We start from the raw sequence: 22,636 nt of genomic DNA on the forward strand, positions 1-22,636 counted from the left end.
GCCAAAAAAACTCCGAGCCAGAAACACCCCTTTTGCCTCTCCTGTCTGTTTCTTTTCCTCGATGGCAGCCCTCGACAAACTCAGCTGTGTAGTGTAGCTTCACCCAGAGCCCGCTGAAGGAGAGTTCCATAGATTCCAGTTAAGCGAAGCCCACATCCAGACCATGCCTTCCCCAGTGAGTTTCTTAGTATGAGGATGAGTTGATCTGTGCTTGCGAGCTCTGAAAGTTTTGTTGCCTTGAAGCTCGGAATTACCATGGACTCCCAAGTTAACTATGACTGCCCCAAGTGGACAAATTAGCATGAACAAGCTTCATCACCTTGAAGACTGCAACGCACCTTCCCCCACCTCAAATTTCCCCACAAGGTGCAGGCTACTATCTCTTGTACTATCCAAAGTGGAATGTGCCAATGGCCTTTACAATGGATCATGTCTATCTATTATCAAAAAATTACAATGTATTCAAAACTCCGCTGCCAGGCTACTATTACATGTAAAAGCCACAAGCCCACATCTCCCCTGCCTTGAGAGCACTACACTGGTTACCTGTTGTCAGAAGATCCACCTTGAAGCTGCTTTGTATCACCTACAAACCTATAAGTGGAACAGGACCGCTTTTTATCAGAAACAAAATAACCAAATGCATTCAACAAAGAAACCTCCGCTCAAGATTGGCACCCCGCCTTAGAGCCCCACCATACAAGAAAAATACTATAGGTGGTACATCCTTCTCTGTTCAAGCAGCCAAACTATGGAATTCATTCCCCCCAAATATAAGATCCATGCATAGCTATCTTGTCTTCAGAAGACTACTCAAGAGTTGGCTCTTTCCTTCAGAACCACCATATTCAAACAGCAATGGACTGCGTATGCCTGTGTTGATAAATATTTTGAATCTGAATATGTGTATATTCTAGATATGTATAGTTCATTAGGAAGTATTTATCGCTATTATGTCGTAACAATAAATTACACTCATGCTCTTTAAACCTGTAACAAATGTATATTTACTCACAATTAAATATGGGTATGTATGTGAATATGTGTGTATAAAAATAAAATGTATAAATAAAACTCAAATTATAAATAAATAAATTAAAGTAAATAATACATAAATTAAAGAAAAAATGATTTTAAAAAGTGTGTGTATGTGTGTGTGTGTATATATATATATATTATAAATAGACATAATATAAATGTACTCTCTTGTAAGCTTTACTGTCTACCCATGACCATACGTCAGGTGTCTATCCTCCATCCCCAATCTGACTCATCCCAAACTACTTTCATCTCCAAAATGACCCTGCCTAAGCTGCTCCCTCCTCTTCTCCATCTAGCTCACCCAAACCTCACTTTACTACCATGATCTCCCAAACAACCCTAATACATTCTCCCTTATTTATCTCACCTTGACTCGTCCAAAACCCCTCCTGCTACTATGATCTCCCTAACCCTTTCCACACTCTTCCCTCCTCCATCTCCCCTTTTCTCATCCAAAGCCTCATCCTATTAGTATAAACTCCCAGTTAACACTTCTGGATTCTTCCCTCCTCTATCCCTCCATTACTCTAGCCAATCAAACTAATAAACTCGCATATCCTTTGCTCAAATTAACTCATAAAAATACTTAAACTGAGTTTGTATTTCCCTGTACTAATCCACCACTAATTCCTCTTGGGTTCAGGAGTAGCATGCTACTTGCGGAAAAGTGCTTTGCCTCGTCAGGGGTAGTAAGCACTATATAAATACTATTACAATTGAGGGTAGGTAATTAGACACTGAGCCCCTAACTGACTTCATAAGTTTAGATGGCAGAATTCTCTGGAAGGAAATCAAGTATGTAGTTGTTATATAGAAGATGAAGGATCACAAGAAAACAGCCAGCCAGGGCAAAAATCTGGATCCCAAAGAATGCAATGAGTCAAGAAAATGTAATATCCAAGAAAGAAGTGACTCAAACAGATCTCACCAAAAGAACAAAAATATATTTCTACTACAACGTTTCAGCTTCCGCCTTCCTTAGGTAGTACAAGATGGTTTGCTCAATGGCTGCACAGCTGACACTGCTGGATTTTCAAAAATCATCATTCTCAGCATTACGCCACCATTTAATTATTTTAGCTAGGTAGTAATATAGATGGAATAGCGTCTTTTAATGTTGAATTTGTAGCCCAGCGGAGAGCAAATGATGTTGACCTAATTCTAAGGAAGCAAAAAAATAATGCTTCATTGACACAGATCAGTCGCCCAGCTCTGTGCCCGCATCATCAAATCATTCTGCATGGATTTCATTAACGACTGGTAGATATTCCTAATATTACAATCCGTAGTATCCCTGAGTAGCTCCAGCACTGGAACTCTCTCCCCACAAGGGGTCCCCTTAAGATTTGTCATAACAAAATCTCTAATGTGAAGAAATAAAAAAAAAAACGTATTATCCAAAGAGAAGTCTTCTTTCAATCTGTTGAAAGGTTTCATTTGGCCATAAATAAATAAATCACCTGTCCTATGAGCACCTCCCAGGTTCCATTGCCGACAATAGTTAAAAATATAATTGGTAAGACTAGGGTATTCCATAATTGCATATAATAATTGAGGCAACCAATTCCCATTTTTCATCTCACTTGCTGCCAAACCCCATATGCGGCCCTTACTACTTTAAACTTAACTTTCTTAAAGTAACTTGGCTCCAGTATCCTTAGAAAGACTGCTTCCGCTGCATTGCCCCATATCATACTGTCAATAGATGGTAAGGTTTTCTTCAGCGCTTTACCAGAATTATCTGGAATAATCAGTATTTGCACGTATTGTGGGGTGGCAGCCTAATAATTAGGCACAACCCATCCACCCCTCTCTTGGCAAGACTAAATACTTTCGAGCCCTGCAGGCCTTAGAATATGACCACATAAAGGTGCTAGCTATCTCTTCCATCCGTTTAAACTAGAGTTGATCAAATTCCAATGGAATTGTCCTTAAAAATAAAATACAACACCATGGAGAGAGAGCATCTTAATAACATTGCATCGCCCACTAACAAAAGATATGTAATTCATTCGCTGCAATTATCTCTTGGTCTTGGCTAATGCCAGGGCCAAATTATTCGCCACAATTGTGTTCACATCTGTTGTTATCCTAACCTCCAAGTATTTAACTTGCTCAGTTCTTCGCTCATCCTCTAGGTGCACCAGTTAATTGGGCAATACCCAACACTTTGTTTTATTTAAGAGGCATCCGAGACCTTGCCAAACGTGTCTGTCTCCCTCTCAACCTCTGTTAAAGAAGCCCCGTGATCAGATGATACTAGCGCAGTCATCCGCATAAGTTAATGTCTTAGTCTCACCCCGTGCATTTCTATTGGCCTGATTGACATATTATTTATTCATGTCCTTAATAACCAGAGGGGAGCCATGACACCCCTGTCTTGTCCCCCTTAGGATTGGAAAAGCTTCTGATTTTAGCCCTGCGATTTGCAATCTTGCCATGGGACTCTTTCACAAAGCCTGAATAGCCCTACTCAGTCTAGAGCTATTCAGGCTTTGTGTAAGAGTCCCACTGCAAGATTGCAAATCGCAGGGCTAGAATCCGATGCTTTTCCACTGTCTGCATTGTTCCTCCTGAGCGTTGCCCACAAATACACCAATTCACCCGATCAAAAGCTTTTTCAGCATCCAATAAGATCAGGGACACTGGGTCTTTTGCTTCCCCATTGTATTGAACAGGGCTATTACTCGCCTCACATGGTCATCAGTCCCTCTCTCAGTAAGAAACCCATGCTTCCTTGGAGAGACTAATTCGCTTATCACCATACTCTGTCTAGTGGCGAGAACATTCGAATAAAGCTTTGCATCCCCATCAATTAAAGAAATAGGCCTGTAAGAGCCTGGGTTAGTTGGGTCCTTCTTTTTTTTTTTTAAAAACGAGCATTATTTGCTGTTGGGCTTGACGCCAGGGCTTGACCCCTGCCCTGGACAGCCTTAAACAAATCAAGGAGTTTGTCCCTTCACTCCAGAAAAAACACTTTGGAAAAACGCCAATGTGATCTTGTCCAGACCTGCGGCCTTCCCGTTTGCCAGTGTGCCCTCTACTTCGTCTAGAGTCATTGGGACTGTGATCTGCTCACTTTTATTTTCTTTCAACTGCTTTCCCAGAGCACTATCCAGGTACTGGAAAATCCCGTAGTCCTTCACTATGGTCTCCTATTGGTTTAAGTTCATATAAAATTCTCTGAACACCTCTAGAATTGCTGCCTTTCCTTTAGCAAGCTAGTCGTATTTCTCCTTGATTTCACTTGTATTATTATAGGCCACCTTCTGTCAGGTTCTTAGAGCTAATAACTTTCCAGCCTTCTTGCTGAATTTGTAGCAATCTTGTTGACATGCCTGAAGTTTAGCTGCAGCTTTCTCCAAAAACCGTTACCATGGCTATTTTATCCAGAATCTGAGTCAATGCTAAGTTTTTCTCTAGTGGCCCTCACAAACCAAAATTCATGCAATAGCAGCTCGTCCCTTACAGCTCATTTGTTTGGTATGCTCCCTTTCCTTGTTTAAGCAGAAACGTAAAGTCCCCCCCCCCATCCCTCAGGGGTGTGGAATTTATTAAAATATCTACTTGTCCAGGGGACAGGTTGCTTCTCAAATCTACTTGTCCTGTAAAAAGATCTACTTGTCCCTCTGGTGCCATGTAGTGTGGCGACAAATTATGGCAGCAATCTCATTATGTAAGAGCTCTGATAATAGCCTCTCTGATTATGCCAGAGCTACTACCATAGTAGGGCTTGAATACTTGCAGTTTCAACCCCTACTGTAGCAATTTCCTTATTTTGCCACCTTTCTGCACATCTGCATACTGGGGCTGGAGGAAGCAGTAAGCAATAGTTCCAGGGCTGGAATGCCTTTGAGTCTGCAAACCTACTAATCTGCAAGTTTTAAAGATTTTCACCAGCTTCTCTCTAATATTTTCCCATAATAAGAAAGGTTGGAAATTTACTCCTGACAACGGCAGAATTAGAACTTCTTCCAGGGTTGGGAAGAAAGTGGCTGGAGGGAAAATGAACTTGCAAATGCTCAATAGATTTTCACATGACCAAATCTACACATTTACCCATGCTAAAATACAGTTCACAAATATTTTATAGGGGTATGATTTCCTGGTATACTTCTCTTGAAAGCCACTAATTCAAAGACATATACCATGGGTGCACTTTTGTGACTTTCTTTAAGAATTTGGGGCCACATGTAGGTAGGTTCAGATTTGCGAGTCGCAAATCCGAATGTAGGATGGTGTCCCTGACACCATATGCGATTCGCAAGGGGGTCGCAAATGCCCACCTCATGAATAATCATGAGGTGGGTTGCAATTTGCGACCCCCTTGTGAATGGCAGTCCTCACATGGATGGTGGCCTGCTGGAGACAGCAGACCACCATGTCTGTGACTGCTTTTCAATAAAGCATTTTTTTTTTTTTTTGTAATGCAGCCAGTTTTCCTTAAAGGAGAACGAGATGCATTACAAAAATGAAATGTTTTCGTTTCATTTTTTCAGAGCAGGCAGTGGTCCACAGGACCAATGCCTGCTCTGAAAAAATGTTTACAGTGACATTCACAACGGGGAAGGGGTCCCATGGGGACCCCTTCCCTTTTGCGAATGGGTGCAAACTGCAATTGGTTTGCGCCCGCGGTCACAAAACAATCCTACATTGCACTGTGAGTCGCAATTAGGAAGGGAACACCCCTTCCTAATAGCAAGTCGCAAACCCATTTTGCGCTTCGGTAACCAGGTTACCAAATCACAAAACTGGGTTTGTGCATTGCGATGTGCTTTTTGCACGTCGCAGACAGCGAAATTCATGTTTACGACATGCAAAAAGCTACCTACATGTGGGTTTTGGTCCCTAATTAGGTCTGGTGTTAAAGACATTTTGTTTATATTAAACTTCTATTTCTCTCTTTATCGGCTGGCTTCACTGTGAGTGATAGCATTCTGCTCTTCCACAAGGAGCATATTGGCACACAAAGTAGTTTTGTTCAGTGTCAGGAACTACAGTGGCAATCAGTGACTTAACTAAACTGGAGGGTGCCCCTTTACAAAGAACATGGAGGAGCCCCCTCTTCAGACTCACTCAGGGGAGGTGCTGTGCTGAAGGGGTCCCCTGGAGGGCGGCTGCGGGGCCTTTGTTATGCCACTGGTGGCAACGTGTGCTTTTAGAGTTCAAAAACATTTGGGGGGGTTTTGCCAGTGTTTGTTACAATGTTGAGGGCCTGGTAGCTCCCACAACAATACATTGTTACAAAAGCCATGTCAAAACAAGACACGCATTGATGAAACTAAAAGACGTATAAAAATACGTCGGATCAGTTGATGTTTTTCAGTGTTTGTTTATTTTCATGCTTCCCATAATTGTGTTGAAAATGGTTACACTGATTTTCCATTAGAAATATTTGTAGGAAATACTAGCATGCATCAACACATTTTACTAAATGACACTTCAAAGAAATAGCACCCACAATTTCATGGTAACGAAACTTTTTCCCTACTTTCATTTTTTCTGAACATTTTATTTTAAAAGCAAAGACTCTTCTCTCTTGCTTACAAGCTTCTGAAAACATTTGCATCTAATCAAAGAGCATTCTGGGAGCATTATATTTAGCCTCATAGCCTAAACGTTTCAAACATGTGTGGACACGTTTTTTGTTTTTTTTGTACTGGAACCAACGTCAGTAGTGAAGTGTGACCTTAAAACATTTATTTACAGCACTCACCCTAATAATGAAGGCTTTCAAATAATGAACCATAAATACAAGTTCGAACAGCATTATCTTTTGGAAACACATTATCTCAACTGCAGAGAGTTCCACTCTCTGTAAACTGGCAGCCAAAGGCTTTGTGCTGCAGAGGGTTGGGCCTACTTGTCCCAAGGACAAAGTAAACATGAAATCTTGTTGCCCTTGACCCCAAACAAGATGTCCCGGGCGTCGGGCGATAGGAATTCCATATCTCTGATCCCTGCTTTGAGGGCATCCCAAACCACATAACTAGGGGCACTCCCTCAATAAACGTCTAGGAAATATGGGATCAGATTTCTGATGTGCTGAATGTACCCTTGATCAAACAGCAGCCCTCTGTCAAATGACCATATCAGTGGATGTTGTTCTTTGATCAGAGCCCTTATTTCTGCCACTAAAGGGTTAGGCTCTGACAATATTCTAGGGTGCTTTTTGACCCTCGATCCCTGACAATGCTCTGTTGATACCAAAAAGGAGTATAGCCTGACATTCTTCTTGTGGGCAGTGGAAAAAAGATATAGCCCAGATTGGAAGCATTCATTTGTTGCCATACATCAACCAACTTGTGACTTATTGCCAAAGTCTGCTCTGCCTGGAATACTTTAGGCATTCTCCTATCATACCGACTAATACTCTGAATAGGCCTATCGCTTTTAATGTATTTGTCCCCCCACCACGTGAGACAGCCAGACTGCTAAGTCTGTAAGATGAACTGTCCCCCCCCCACCCCCCCACTGAGGCGGATGTCATTTTTCCGGCATGGGAGTCTATCTGTGTGTCACGCTAATTCTCAGCTTTGCTGTGCTGTGCAAGAAGACGTACCTGAGCCCCTGCAGATCTAGGAGCATTTGTAGCATGCTAATGTTGGCTCGGCCGAGTCTTGCAGAGGCTACAGCTACAAAGCGCATGGGCTGGTGGCCGCAACACGAACAGTTTGACGCGATTACAAATCGCTCGAAGGACAGCTATTGGTGCAGGATGTGCGCAAGTTCTCCCAGGGTGCGCAAGGGATAGTCTGTACAAGAGCTGCCACAAGTGGAGATGTAACAGGCTGTGGATCAAAGCCTTTGCAACCTGAGACTGCAGTGGGAAGCTTCCCAAGGGAAGGGGCCGCCGTAGGATCAAGACACCTCTCTGTAGTTCAAGCTGAATGTGGCCCTTCTGTGAATGGGACCAGAAGTGGCACAAATTTGGACACCCATTGGAGCTGAGAGGCCAAATAGTAATGCTCCAGATTAGGGACCGACAGGCCGCCCCTCTCCAGTGGCAAATACAATTTTCTTAGCGCAACTCTGCAGCGTTCCCCATTCCTAACAAAGTCCCTCAATGTAGACTCCAGACTCTTAAAGAAACTAGGAGGGATATAGTGCGGGATGTTAGTAAAGTAATATAATAGACGTGGCAGGACTATCATTTTTAGCAGCGCTATCCTAACTGCCACTGACAGCGTCTGCCAGAAATCCAACTGGGATTTAATTGAGGACACCACCCTCTTAAGGTTTCCATCAATTAGGTCTTCCTCATGGTAATAAATGCGGATTCCTAGATAAAGGAATGCGTGTGGTTGCCAAGGAACTGTACTCCCAGAGAAACAAAGCTCTGGGTTTGAGAGTGCGGGGTCAACAGGGAAAAGGTATGACTTGGACCAATTGATCCTGAGGCCAGACAACGAGGCAAACTGTTGCAGCAGGGTCCCAACCTCAGAGGGGATTCATGAAATATCCCTGAAATACAACAAAAGGTCATCAGCGTATAGCGATATCGCATGCAGGCCATCTCCCAGGGGAATACCCCAGCCAGAACCCCTGTCACGCAGGACCGCTGCCAGTGGCTCCATGGCAAGGGAGAACAGCAATGGGGAAAGAGGGCAACCTTGCCTTGTACCTCTGCACACATTGACTGGCTCTGATATAATGCACCCCATCTTAACCCGGACCTGAGGTTTAGTGTATAGCAGTTTAACCATACAAATAAAGAGAGGCCCAATGCTGAACCACTGCAAGACCCTGAAAAGGTAAAGCCACTCTAAGGAATCAAAGGCCTTCTCCAGGTCAAGGACAAGACATCCCGCCCGTGGCCAGACTCGTCTTGCATAGTGCATGACACTGAACAGCCGCCAGATATTATACGACGTATCTCTCGCTGGTATGAACCCGTTCTGGTCTGGGTGCACGAGGCCCGACCTTATAGGCGCTAGATGCATTGCTAGGGTTTTGGCCAATATTTTATAGTCCGTGTTGAGCATAGCTAGAGGGCGGTACGAGCCCAGCTCTACCAGATCTTTGTCAGTCTTGGGAAGGGACACTAGCAGTGCCTCCCTCCGAGATGTCGTCAAGTAACCCCTCTGCATCGTCTCCTCATAGACGTGGAGAAGCTTGGGTGCAAGGATTTTATCAAACCATGATGCAGCATCATGAGCAGACTCAATCTGATAACCGAAAGGCTAGAGTTGCGAATAAGGAGCTCCAGGCACCAGTGCGAAGAATTGCCAAAGCTTGTACAGACATCATGGAGCACCTAGCTCAATCAAGACTCGTGCCACAACACTAGAAGCTGATGTCAACACCATGGCGAAACAAGCAGCTAGTCAGGAAACAGATTTTGGAAATGCAATGGAAGTTGGAGGACTTTGAAAACCGACAACGTCGTAATAATCTGCGGTTACCGGGGGTTAAAGAAGGGTCAGAGGGCCAAGACATGAGCACCTTTCTAGTTAAGTTGTTCAAGGGGGCCTTTCCGGAGCTAGAGAACTGGGATTGGAAACGCAAGATACAAAGGGCCCATGGGTTTTCACTTGTTTTTTCTTTAAAAAAAAAAAAGGGGGGGGGTGAATCCACCAGTAATCAAGCCCAACCAAGGGCTATTATTGTGTATTTCTGCAACTATTTGGTGCGCCAGGCTGTATTTGGGAAGGCCCACCCTGACTCTAAGCGAAACTTCAAAGGTGTCTCACTCTTTACCTGCCCTGATTGCTGCCATACTACTGTAGAAAAGCTCTGGAGATTATGGCAGCTGGTTAGTCCTTGTAAGGAGAGAGGGGTGGAAGCATACTTATTGAACCCAGCGCGATTGAAAATTGTGCATAAAGGGGTTGTACGCATGTTCACGTCCAAGATTAAGGCTATGGAGAATATTGAAAAACTCTCCAAAGGTCAGGATAGACTAGGAGTGAGGTTCATTGGCTGTGCAATGTTTCTTTACAGAAGGGGGGTATCACTTGGAGAGGCGCCGAGGGGAGGTGGGGGTTCACACATGATTTGTTTGGTGTAAAACTTTAAAGTACTTTATACTTATACAAAAGCTTTAGCCAACCAACTTCATCCTTTGGGCCAAATTTGTCAGGTTGTTCATTTTTTTTTTTTTTTCTTTCACATATTACAGCATGTGATAGTTGGTTGCCCACTTATGCCATTAGCTAACGTCACAAGTCTGCTCCTTCAAAAGGAGCACATCTGCACACAAAGTAGTTGCCTTAATGGTGGAGGCCACTATGGAAATGTGTGGTTCTTGAGATTAAAACAAATCTTGCTTTGAGGCATGTTTTTTTTTTTTTTTGTATATATATATACACACTGGTTATCAAGCAGCCCCCCCAGCAATGAAGATTTGCAAAAGCTATGACTTAACAAAACAACAATTTGCAAAGCTAAAATATTGGCAACCAACACCAGACCTTTTGACTTTTCTAGTGCTTGTTTATATTCTTGAAAGCTACCTGTACTAGTCCCAACAACCTTCATCAGTCTCCTGTTTGGCCTCTGGAAGATTTTCAAGGATTCCAGGTCCACATCCATTATCTTGTGAGGAAGAATCTGGTGGACATGACCCTTGATGTATGCCAGTAATTACTATATGTAATTACTATGTGTTATCTCTACCTACCAATTATTGACATAGTATTGATCAAAGTTCTTTCAGCATCATCTGTAAACTAGCAAAAAAAAAAAATCCTAACACTGAGCAATGCGGCGAACAGCCATTTGTGAATAGTGCTTGTTAATTCTACATATTGGGATTGAGTTGGTTTTACTTCACAGCTGTTGGAACTGTTCTTTATTCAAGATTTCTTTCATAGAGAAAATATAATGTATACACTCACACACATCCTTCTGGTTTTTATTCTTTTTATTCCCCTTTTTTCTAGAACGCATCTGCAATTTCTTCAGAGTTGTATCTCTCCTTTCCATTAGACTTGAATGTTATTTATATTGTTGCACTATTAAACCAGGAGCACCTGCCAATTTCATATCTAACATATCCTTGCCTTCTCTACTTAAGCAGTCTTAAAAAAAAAAAAGTTGGTGGAAATTTAATATGTAAATTCCTTTAGTGGTGTGAAGGCATATGTTAAGGCTGCCCTTCTCCAACACCTGCTGATTGATTTGATAATCCACAAAATGAATGAAAATAGTACTTGGAAAGCAACTTGGTTGTGTCTTTTGATATGGGACCTTGTGGGTTCTCACAAATAGCAAATCCTGCATTGTTCATCTGGTATGGCAGTCTTGTTACGTAATTTCTTGTGCTAGTTTTCTTTTAGATTTCCCCTTCACAGGTGTGCATCTTTGAGACTTGTTTTCGAGACTCTCCATTTTTCTAAAACATTTTTATGAACTAAGCATGTTGCCTGTCACATTTGTGTGCCATTATGCCTCTAGAGTTGTAACCATTTACTCCAAACTGGAGATGTGACTGATATAGTTCCAGCCATCACTGTTGCTGGTTGATGCTGACTTTGCTTTTTCCACCAGTATCTACTTCATACTTCATGTCACGTTCAATCTTAGTCTCAGGTAGCTGTCTTGATTTGTGGTATCAGAGTAAGTCTTTTTTCACTGATATTCATTTTTTTTTTTTTTTTTTTTTTTGCGCTAGTATGGTGTATCAGTTGAACAATTAAAATTCAGAATATTTCATGTGTGCTGTCACAGATGCACAGAGAGAATATGATTGGTGGGTGTACTATATACTATGTTGGTTGTCTGTGAGGCTGTTCTTCGTCTTGTTCAGTTCCTCTCCTGTCTATTAATTAAAGTGATATGGTTTGACCCAAAGGAAGAAGTGAAAGACTGCAACATCTGAATTCGTTGCCTTTGGGATTTTTCTATTGCAAATATCAAGTTGTTCCATCTCTGAGTGTGAAGCAGCAATCCATGTCCGCTTTTTAGGTTGCAGCCTACCAGACAGCACAAGTCTGGTTAGCGAAAAACATCTTGTGGAGTTTCAGAAAGTTTACCTGGGGATGCATTCTGCCTGTCACTTGCCATTGGCTCTGTAGTTTGTAACTGACATTTTCTTGCTTCCCATTTGCTGGCTTTATTTAGGCTGTCCAGGTTCAGTTTGTCTAACCCTATGAGAAAGCTGTGTTCACTGAATACTTCCACAAACTCCTTTTCTTTCAACAGGCCTTCATATCTTGTTCTTATCTGTCACCGAGGTCCATTGCCAATCTGTGTTTTCGTAGGCACCTGGTTACTTTGTTTTGCTCTCTGCTCAGTACAAAGTGGCAGCCTTTATAGGGAAGAGACATTTAGCCTTTCTCCATGAAGCCTGCTTTTGCCCTTTTTTAAAAGTGTTATTTTAGACAAAGCCATCTCAAAAGGTATCTTGTTCTTAATCTGCACAAAAGATATGAACGTGTTTTTTTTTTTTTTTTTTTTTTTTTTTCTTTTTTTTTTTCTGTGCAAAACATTTCTTCTTTGAGTCCATTTAGTTTGTGAAACGGTCTCGTTTTAGAAGCAAAGTACCAAACCGCATTCAGACTCTGCATCAGCCTAACAGATGGTGATCTTGGGCAAGTTGCAGTGTTTATGCCCCATTCAGTGTCAAGCACAGGATAAGATCTTTTCACAGAAAAGGGCCAGGCATATTGTAACACAATTTAACAAAGCTTGGTTTTCAGTTTGATGTTTAAAGCATCTCTTTTATTTATGACATCATTGGCACCTCATTTTGGAGAGTTGGATAAATTTAAAGGCACTTTTTCTGAAAGCTTTTGTGTTTGTTTACCTCCAAAATAATTATGTATTCCGTCTGCAACTGTACCTTTTTCGGAACATATACAATATTGGATGCAAATGATTTCCTAATCCTACCTTGAAGCACTTCGGCCATGATTTGGATGGTGCAGCAGATGCAGTGGCCAAAGGCTCTAGGTAACCCACTGAACACCGATTATTGCTATATTTTACTACTAAACAAGCACAGTTAGGAATGCCTTTTTTTTAAATTTATTTATAATCATTGCACCCAAAGTAACACAGACTGAAGCATCACTGTAAAAGAAAAAAAAAAAGAAATAGTTGTAACCTATTTGACTTGTCTGTCTACCTACAACTTATATTACATTGAGCACATTTATATGGCGAGTTTCACGGTCTTTGTATGGTCCTCAATCTGGATACAGTAACACCTTGGCAACTGTATTCTCTATTCTATAACATCAGCACTTCAGCCATTGAAAACACTATATAAATACTTAACTTACCATATGGCATTGCATGCAAAGCCAATAGGTCTCACCTATGTGAGATCTAGTGGCGTTGTCAATTTTTTAGCCATATTATACAGCAGCCTTAGCTTCAGGGCAGCATAACTGAAAATAATTAAAATAAAAGCAGTATAACACAGCAGTGCTGGCTGTGTCATACAGCTTTTTTACATTACTTTCAGCCATTTGCAACATAGCTGAAATTATTAGCAAAACCAATAAATGACCTTTTGGCTTTGCCAACGCTTATTACATTTTGCCTCCTCTGGTAGCTCTACGCTTCATAATACCTCTGTAGTGATCTCCTTATTGTGAGTAGGGCTGCCTTTTAAATATGTTGAAATGCCTATGTCTTTAAAGAGCACATTGTGAAGTGTGCTTGATCTATTACCCTCCGTACAGGACCTCCAGCCTTCCATAATAACAGGCTGTACCCATTCCTTTCCTGGATTTATTTTGCTATCTGTACGTGCTGTCTCAGGACTTGCAAAGAGGGGGTGAAGGGTTCTGATTTGGATTTAAGGTACCTCTCCCCTCTTTATTTGGTTCTTAATTAGGCCACAGTTTCCTTTTGGGGCAAAAGTGGATAGATGTCTTGTGACTTCACTATCCCTAGTTTGATCTTTGAAGGATCTTCTGTCTCAGTAGTCCGTCCCTTGATTCTCTGTCGTTGATTTTTGGACTTTCAAGGGAATGCAGTCGCTTGAGCTCCCCCCCCCCCCCCCCCTTTTTTTTTTTTTTTTTTTTTCCTTTTCTCCTGATGCTTGGTTTTCTTGGCAGCAGCTTCGTTGGCTGTCTCATCCCTCTCTTTCAAAGATCTACCCTTCTGCTGCTTTTCAAGTTTACCCCCTTTGTTTAAGTCGGTGTTAGGCACATCTTGATTGTCATACTTTTCGTAACTCATTCTGCGGAACCTTATTTCAGCTTCGTGTTTACGGCTGATCTTTCTCTTCTCTGTTGTTGCACTTTTGATGGCACTGCCACTGATAGGCATCCGAGGCCTTAGGCACTCCAATGTATTCTTCTGGTTCCCTGTTACTCTGGTAGTCTGCATTAGTTTTTTTCACACCTACCTTCCAATGCATTCATTGTATCTTCACTTATTTTGCTAATTTTGCTCTTGGTGATTGTAGTGGGAATCAAAATCTGCCCCCATATTAGGATCATTGATACTGCCCTCGCCATTTCAGAGCCTCCACTCTGTCAAGCCTTGATACCACATTGCTCTCCTCTCTCCGTCACATTCAACAGACGCTTAGTTATTAAGTCTGAATGATATTGTGAATCCCCTTGTAGTACGTTTACTTCATTGGAAGTTGGCTTTTCATCACTGAATCTATTGTTGGGCTCACAAGGCACAGTTGGTCCATAGGGTTCTTTCACACTTGATTTAGGATGAATATTGTCATGCTTCACATCTGGCCCCTTTACGGCTTCAGCCTATCTCCAAATTGTTCCTTGTAGACTACAGCAGGTTCAACAAAACTGTTTTGTTTGAGAACTGGTGCGCATTCGGGGTAAGTATCTAAGCAAAACAAACTTTTCTATCCTGTACGTGTTTCTGTGTTTGTATGGAAACAAGAGGGCATCCTCCTTTCTTGTAAAAATCGCACACTTGTTGACTCTTTCTTTGGAGGAAAAAATATTAGCACCTGTAATACTCGCCACAAGTAAGCAAAGGTGTTTATTAAGGCACTTGGTGCATACAGTGAAAAACTGGCGCTCGTGCAATTAAATTGTCATAGTATAAATATCAGCTAGTGCGAGTTAGGCAGTTTAAGGATCCCATGTCCTTGCCATAGGACATACCCAAAGTGTGGGTTAGAAAAAGGGTCAATCTGTCTTCCTTCTGGTGGATTTGTCAGCTTTTGAGACACTCTCCCTCTTTTGAGAGGCCTGCTAATGTATGAGATATTTTAGAACTGAAGTGCAGTCATTGTTCTGAACAAACCGTTTGCTCTATTTTCATCAGAAGGGGACATGCTGCTTCAGATAGACTAGACCGGTGTGCTACTCCTTACACAGATTGAGGCAAGGGCTAACAAATTGACCTTGCACAACATAGTGTGGCCTGTTAAGTCCATTAGGATCCGCTCATTCCAAATATACAGTGCTTTGAAACTGTTCGTTCTGCTACAGTAATAGCACCTCAAAAAACAAGATAAACTTTGTTGCTTATGGACTGAAGATCTTCTTTTCAGCACGTTTACATGACTGGCAATGCTTCAGATATCTTCTTTATTCATACTAAGGAGCAAGGAGTTCTAGCAGGGCATCCTTTTGGTCAATGGTTTACACAAAACGGATTAGGCTGAACTGTTAGAAAGTTGATCTACACAGACTACATTTACTTTACCTGGATGTTGACGCTAGGTATGGAATTTCAAATCGTTTGTCTTGCGTTGAGTAGGATAGCGAGTGTCCCGTATGGAATTGAAGTTTAATAAGATCTTCAAACGATACTGTGGTTAGGCACATAAACGAGTAGAGGTACCCATCGGAACCAGACAAGGAAGAGCCCCAGAATGGTGATATTGGATCTCACAGTGGTTATGCAGTGATAAAAGATCAGTCAGGTTTAACTGACACCAAAAAGGTAACTGGGAAGTAAGTATCTGTGCCAGACATTGGTTGGATGCATAGTCTGGAGCATTGTACTCAAGTGTCTGAAGCCATATACGTAAGGCTTTTCTATAGATGTTCAGTACAAAAGTAAGAATCCGTAAGGTTATTCATACAAGAGGAGACTTCTGAACTCAAGGGGAGATCAAATCTAGTGGTTAAAAGCTCATCTATTTAAATGCTGCTACAGATATCATTTTTATAGGAAATAATGCTACTGGACACAATGAAGTGTTTTGGATAGTGCAGTAGTTTCTTGAAATAATGCCCATGAGGAGGGTGTAAGTGGTAGACAGTAAGTTAATTAAAGTTCTAGTTGGGACCAACCAAACTGAGCTCTTCATTGTGGCAAGCTGGTGTTAAATCTGGAAACCAAGTAGTCTGTTAGTAGATGGAAAAGAGTTGAGACTATGCAGCTGGCTGATTGGTAGATGTTTGTGAATGTTGCTTCTCCACCCTCCGTGAGTTAAATGTGTGCTGCATTAAAATATTAGTTATGGGCTAACCCATGCCATTTGTCTCCACAAGGGTAAAGCAGCCTCTTTGGCGTATCAGATTCTTTCTCAATAAGTACCAAGTTCTGAGATGTATTATTCTCCCCATATTCATTTTCTGTTTCAATTTGAGAACCATTACAAGTCTTTCAGTACACAGAACCTCTTAATGTCGGATACCCCAAAGAACAATTTCACGAGATACTTTTTCTTAATGCATGTCTAGTTGTTCCATGCAATAGAAGAGTTTTATATAAACCACTCTCTTTTGTGTTTTTCAGCTCTCTGGGCAGTTCCTTCAGTCATGTCGTCAGTATGGAGACCTGCCCCCGTTGACCGTGGAAAGCATTACTGAAAGAGTTTTGTATGTCTTGAAGCTGTATGATAAGATTGACCCAGAAAAGGTTAGTAGATTGCTGGTTCCTAGAAAATGAGCTCTGGTATCACAAGTTTTGTTCCTGATTTCTTAAAAGCAGTATTCATCTCGGAATGAAGCATATTTCCTGATCAACATTGCCCCTGTAGGGGTTGACAGTGCATGCATATCAATTTAACTAAGTTAACCTTGCATTCCTAGTTTACAACTACCAACAACAATAAAATAACCATAAGTGGAGGTACCTCCCGGAAGCAAAATATGAAAAAATTGCCCTTCAAGAAGTAATTTATAGATTACCTGCCTGTCTCCTCAAACGCACAGCTCTGAGAACCTTGGCTTCTGTGTTTGATTGTTGGAGTGGTGGTGAAAACCCTACCCCTCCTCCCCCCCCCCCCCAAAAAAAAATCAGACCAGAATAGCTGCTGAGTGAAATATTTCATATTGTGCCCATTCATTTGTATGTCATAGTTTTTTAGTCAGAAAAGCAGATAATGTGTGTAGTGAAACATGTGAATCACATTGTTGCTTTGAATCGGGTTTTCGTTATTTCAATATTATACTTGCTTTTTAAGGACATACACAATAACTTCAGTGAGTAAAAAAATAAGCACGAACATTAATCTAAAAGCTAATTTCTTTAAAATACAAACCCTTCTCTTTTAAGGTAAGACCTATGAAGAAGGAATAATGAAAATGAAATCAGTCCAAGTTCAGCACTGGTTGCTGTATTCACAATGAAGCTATTTCTATAAGTTCCTGGTTTTCTTGGTACAATCAAAAAGCTTAAACATAAGAGAATGGTTTTAGTGGTTGAATATATGCCTCTGTGTTATTGGAGACACTTGTTTCTCATATAGGCATTGTTGGAAATGGCCCTTTTTGCCGGGTTAGCCCCAAACTTTTCGTCGTCTTCCTCCCATGTTTTTTCAGGTCTGTTTTTGCTAGTTTCCCTGCACGCTTTACCACTGCTAATCAGTGCTAAAGTGTAAGTACTGTCCATATGAATTGTACTGTGGATAGGTTTATCCATGATTGGCATATTTGATTTACTAATAAGTCCCTAGTAAAGTGCACTGGAGGTGCCCAGGGCCTGTAAATCGAATGCTACTGGTAGGCCTGCAGCACTGGTTGTGCTACCCAGATTAGTAGCCCTGTAAACATGGCTCAGACCTGCCACTTCAGTGTCTGTGTGTGCGTGCACGCAGTTTTAAACTGCCAATTCGTCTTGGCAAGAGTACCCACTTGCCAGGCCTAAACCTTTCCTTTTACTACATGCAATGCACCCCTAAGGTAGGCCTTGGGTAGCCCCATGGGCAGGGTGCAGTGTATGTTTAAGGTAGGACATATACTAGCGTGTGTTTATGCCCTAACAGTGACATACTGCCAAATTCGGTTTTCACTGTGCAAGGCCTGCTTCTCTCATAGGTTACCATGGGGGCTGCCTTTCAATATCCTTAAAGCGCAGATTCCTTTTGAGAACAGATAAACATGTGGAGCTTAGGGTCTCAGAACTCACAATTTAAAAATACATCTTTTAGTGAAGTTGGTTTTTAAATTGTCTGTTTGAAAATGCCACTTTTAGAAAGTAGGCATTTTCTTACTTAAACCATTCTGTGACTCTGCCTGTTTTGTGGATTGTGTGTCTGGGTCAGTTTGACAGTTGGGCTGTTTTGCACCTATCTAGACAGTGACTCACAAGGGGGCCGGGTGTAGCCTGCATATCCTGATGAGCCATCTGAGCTAGAGGGGAGGGAGGAGTGGTCGACCACACCTGAAAAGACTGTCTGCCCTCACACAATGCAGTCTCCAACCCCCTGGTGTGCATCTGGGGCCTGTCCTGGAGAAGGACGAATCTTGCAAACACTTGAGACTTTGCTTTGAAGTTTGTCAACTTCATAGGCAGAACAGGGTATAAGAAGAAGACCCAAAACCCCAAACTCCCCCCAGACTTTTAGATTTTTTCTGGCGTCAAGAGAAACCATTGCCAAGGAGAAGAGCTGGAGGAAGAGTACTGTCCCTTTACTGTGTTGCTTTGCTGGACTGGTCTGCAGTTGCTGCATCTGCCTAAAAAGAGTGCAAAGGGTCAACTTTGCTGTGTGTCCTGCTTGAGAAAGTTCTCAAAGGGCTTGGAGTAGAGCTTGCCTCCTGTTGGTAGTCTCTGGGACACCAAAGACTTCAGTTTCCTCGACCTGAAGGCCTAGGAACTGTGTTTTGTGCTGTTCAAGAGGAGAAACCACTGCGACCCGCCGCCATCGATGCCGCTGGCCTGCACCGTGACCTGCCGACGCCACACTGAATCGCATTGTTCCACTTCGCACCACGACACTAGTCTCACCGATGCCGTCATTGGATGACTTCACCGAGTCACTGCTCGCACTGCAACCTGTAGGCCCTGCATTCTGGCATTGTCTGCTCACACAGCAGCCTGGGCAACCCTGACGACGATGCTCCTGCTGACACCAGCGCCGCTGCCTGCACTGTGGCCTGTGGACACTGCTCGTGGGGGGCACGAAGCACCATCCTGTCCTGCACCACTGGCTTGGGCCTACTGACGACAATGCTTCAGCAACAACGCTACCTCCACCGTGACCTGGTGACACTCCATGTCGCACCACCCCGCTGGACAGCGTCACCAAGCCGCTGCCTGCACCGTGAGCTGTGGGTACCGCACGTCACATCGTCCCGCTTCGCTCCGCAACCCCGAAGCCATCCCCGCTAGAGCTCCTGACTTCATCAGCCCGGAGTTCGATCTGCAGCGTGTGTGACTTCAAGGGCCCGATGACTCCGGAACTGACACGGCTCCCAGGAGCTCACCGCGAGGATCATGTCGCCCTTCAAATCCAAGGTACTGTTTGTGGGTCTTCCTAACACCGTAGGTGGCACGCGGCCCGCAGCTGGCCTGAACTGTTGGTTTTGTTGATCACGTCGCTGGTATAGCCCCAGGTGGTGCTATCGACTTCAAGGAACTTTATTTTTTAAGATCAATCTTACAAAATTCATATCTTTATTACTGTATGGATTCTTATTGTTTTGGTCTTGTTTTACACAGATAATTATTGGCTAGTTTTCTAAAACTGGTGTAGTGTCCTTTTGTAGTGTTTTCACTTATTACTGGGTGTTATGTGCACATTTTTGACACATTTCTTCTGAGATAAGCCTGACTACTTGTGCCAAGCTACTAAGGGGGTGAGCAGGGGTTATCTGAGCTGGGATCGCCCTTATCCTGACTAGAGTGAGGGTCCTTATTTGGACAGGGTGCAAACCCACTGCCATCTAGAGACCCCATTTCTAACAGGCATGTAAGGTATCATGATTTATTAAGTTTAGCGTAAGCTATTACAAGTGAGACGTGCGATATACTATGTGGTCCATACTAATTAGCAGAATATGTGAGTTCTAATGCAAGGTTTCGAACTGGTGTTTTATAATGATTTAGATGAAGTATAGTTGCACAATGTCATTATTTCTTGCTGCTTTCAGCTAGCACAATCTACCAGCGGGATGTGGAAATAGATCTTTGGGCCTAACCTATGTTGTAACCATCTTAATTGATTTCAAGAGCTATTTTATACACCATTTTTAAATAACATGAAGTGTAATCCAGTAGCTAATTTTGATTTGTAAATTTTAAAAGTACAACTTGAAAATACATGTTGGTATTTCCCTAACAATTTGGAGGAAAGGCGACTGTATGTTTATGCTTTACAGTATAACTCGTTCTTGGAGATCTCAGACTTGAAATCGTTTTCTACAGCTAACATGTTACCTTGTTGTACATTTCCCTTAGTAGCCTTGTTCATGCAAACCACTCAGAGCTCCTGATAGACTTCTTGTAGTTCTGATCTATTCCGAATCTCTTTCCAGGGTACACTTCAGTAGAGTCAATTGGCTGCTGGTCATGAAGACCTTTAAATGGCTGCACTGCGATGTGGGCATAATGACGCCTAGCTTCACTTTCGCTGTTGTGCCTCCTAATTCTGCCTTTGAAATCTACTTGTTTTATTTTCATTCTAAAATGTATACCTGTATGCCGCCAACCTGCATTGAGCACATTGCCTACTGACTGCTGCTGCTTCTTTTCAGCAATGGGCTTGCTATTCAGGTCTTAGCCAATCCATGTGACTGACATCGCAACTGAACTATTTAAAGTAATAGTGCTGTAACTGCTAGGCAGTCTTTTGGGGCTGACATAGACTGTAATTGTCCTCAAGCCTTTGTTTCCATCAAACCTTACGGTGAGGCTAAATGTTAATTGGTGCATCTCTCCTCTCCTACTCCTCCCCTATGCGCCCTACCTCTGGTGTTTTTCATTGCTAGCATTGTAATTTACTTCACCACCCTCTCTGGATGAGACCTGAAATTGTTGGTGATTATTATATTCCTTCTTTTCACCCTCTGCATGAGAGAGAATTGATCAGCCTGTTTGTCAAAAAGTTACAGTTTATTAGTACGCATTGAGGGTTTTAAGCTTTCAGCTGCTGTGTAGTCTGATGCACAGAAATTGGACACAGATTGGATTATTTTTCTCAGTTAAGCATCATACCTTTACTTTGGAAAGATCATTCTGCTCTCTGATGGATAGTCCCATATCTTCCACCCATTCTGTTTCAAGTCTGTACCCAGAGCATATCCAATGTTGTAGGTTCAACATTACGATCCCTGAATGATGCATGAATATCCTCAAGGCCATCAATTGCATATCTTGACAGGTTGGCAAATCTTTAAGCAGTCCTTGATAAGCTTATCGCAGTTCAGTAAATCCAAAAGAAACTGCACCCATTTACCCTTGGGACCTCATCAAACTTGTCCACAAAAATAATGAAGTACTTTTATGCAGATGTGCAGAAACAAAAATGTGTAAATTACTGCTCCCAGTACAAAGATGCCATGCCTTTTCAGATCAGGATTTTCAACGCAGCTTTTCATTGGGCAGAAAAAAATAATGTTATTTTTGAGGGTTATCTGTAGTTCAGAGAATACAAATACCCATGCTTCAACAATGAAAATAATTCTGCCATTACTTAAATTTAGCAGTCAATTCCGCTAATAGTGCAGACAATCAGGCAGAGCATCCTCCCGTCTGTCCCACTTTGGGGACTCCTCAAATCCAGAAGAGAGCTATAGTTCTTTATTTCCACCCACACAGCCCAGTAGGAAACCAAAGCCTATTCAGGTTTTCAAGCTTTAAATGCCTCTTTCTACTTATTAAATCGCCTCTTGAGCTACATTTAGAAAGAATTCTATCCTTAAGTGGTCAACTGCTTGATGATTTATTTAGTTTACTTTCTTTCTAACCTGCCTTATTCAGTAAAGCTTTTGGGGGGTGAGGAGGTTCCTTCTCACAGTTGCTTGTCATTGAATGTACATTGTGTGCCAGTAAGTGTAGGTGGAATTTTTGTGAGTGTACAGATATGGTAGGGCCTCATGTCTGAGGATGTTGCAGGACATGCGCGTGTTGCATAAAGTTGGTTGCAACCTAGTTATTGATTTTTTTTTATTTTTTTTTTTTTTTTTTTCCTTTGACGTCGGGTGGGAAAGCTTAATTTCCTATATGATAGAAAGTTTTCCATCGAGCAGACACAGATCTGCTGTGACTAATTTGTTGACTGTGGGTGATGGAGATATTGATGACTTGTTTGTTGGATCAATAAGTGTTAATTGGACATATTGGGGAGTGTAGTGATAGTGGATGGGTGTAGCGTCCTGTGTCCCCCTTCCCTATATGTCTGAACTGGTGTTTGGAATGGTGAGAGTGAATGGTGTGATGGAGTGTGGATGGGTTTTGAATAGATGGTTATTGATGAAGCCCTGATTATAGCCAAGTACTCTGATGTGTCTATGGGACCATCATACAGTCCTCTATAGAGGTA

The 22,636-nt window shown here is 42.1% G+C and overlaps 1 protein-coding gene across 2 annotated transcripts in view; it reads left to right on the top strand.

Moving 5' to 3' along the window:
• NDUFAB1 (NADH:ubiquinone oxidoreductase subunit AB1) overlaps positions 1-22,636 on the top strand; it is a 44,693-nt gene that overhangs the window by 997 nt on the left and 21,060 nt on the right. For both annotated transcript variants that reach the window (XM_069209687.1, XM_069209686.1), the window contains exon 2: positions 16,669-16,791. In XM_069209687.1, coding sequence (XP_069065788.1) covers positions 16,669-16,791 — 123 coding nt within the window. The remainder of the gene's footprint in view (positions 1-16,668; positions 16,792-22,636) is intronic.

The sequence above is a fragment of the Pleurodeles waltl genome, chromosome 10, assembly GCF_031143425.1.
Source record: "Pleurodeles waltl isolate 20211129_DDA chromosome 10, aPleWal1.hap1.20221129, whole genome shotgun sequence".
Taxonomy (NCBI): Eukaryota; Metazoa; Chordata; class Amphibia; order Caudata; family Salamandridae; genus Pleurodeles; species Pleurodeles waltl.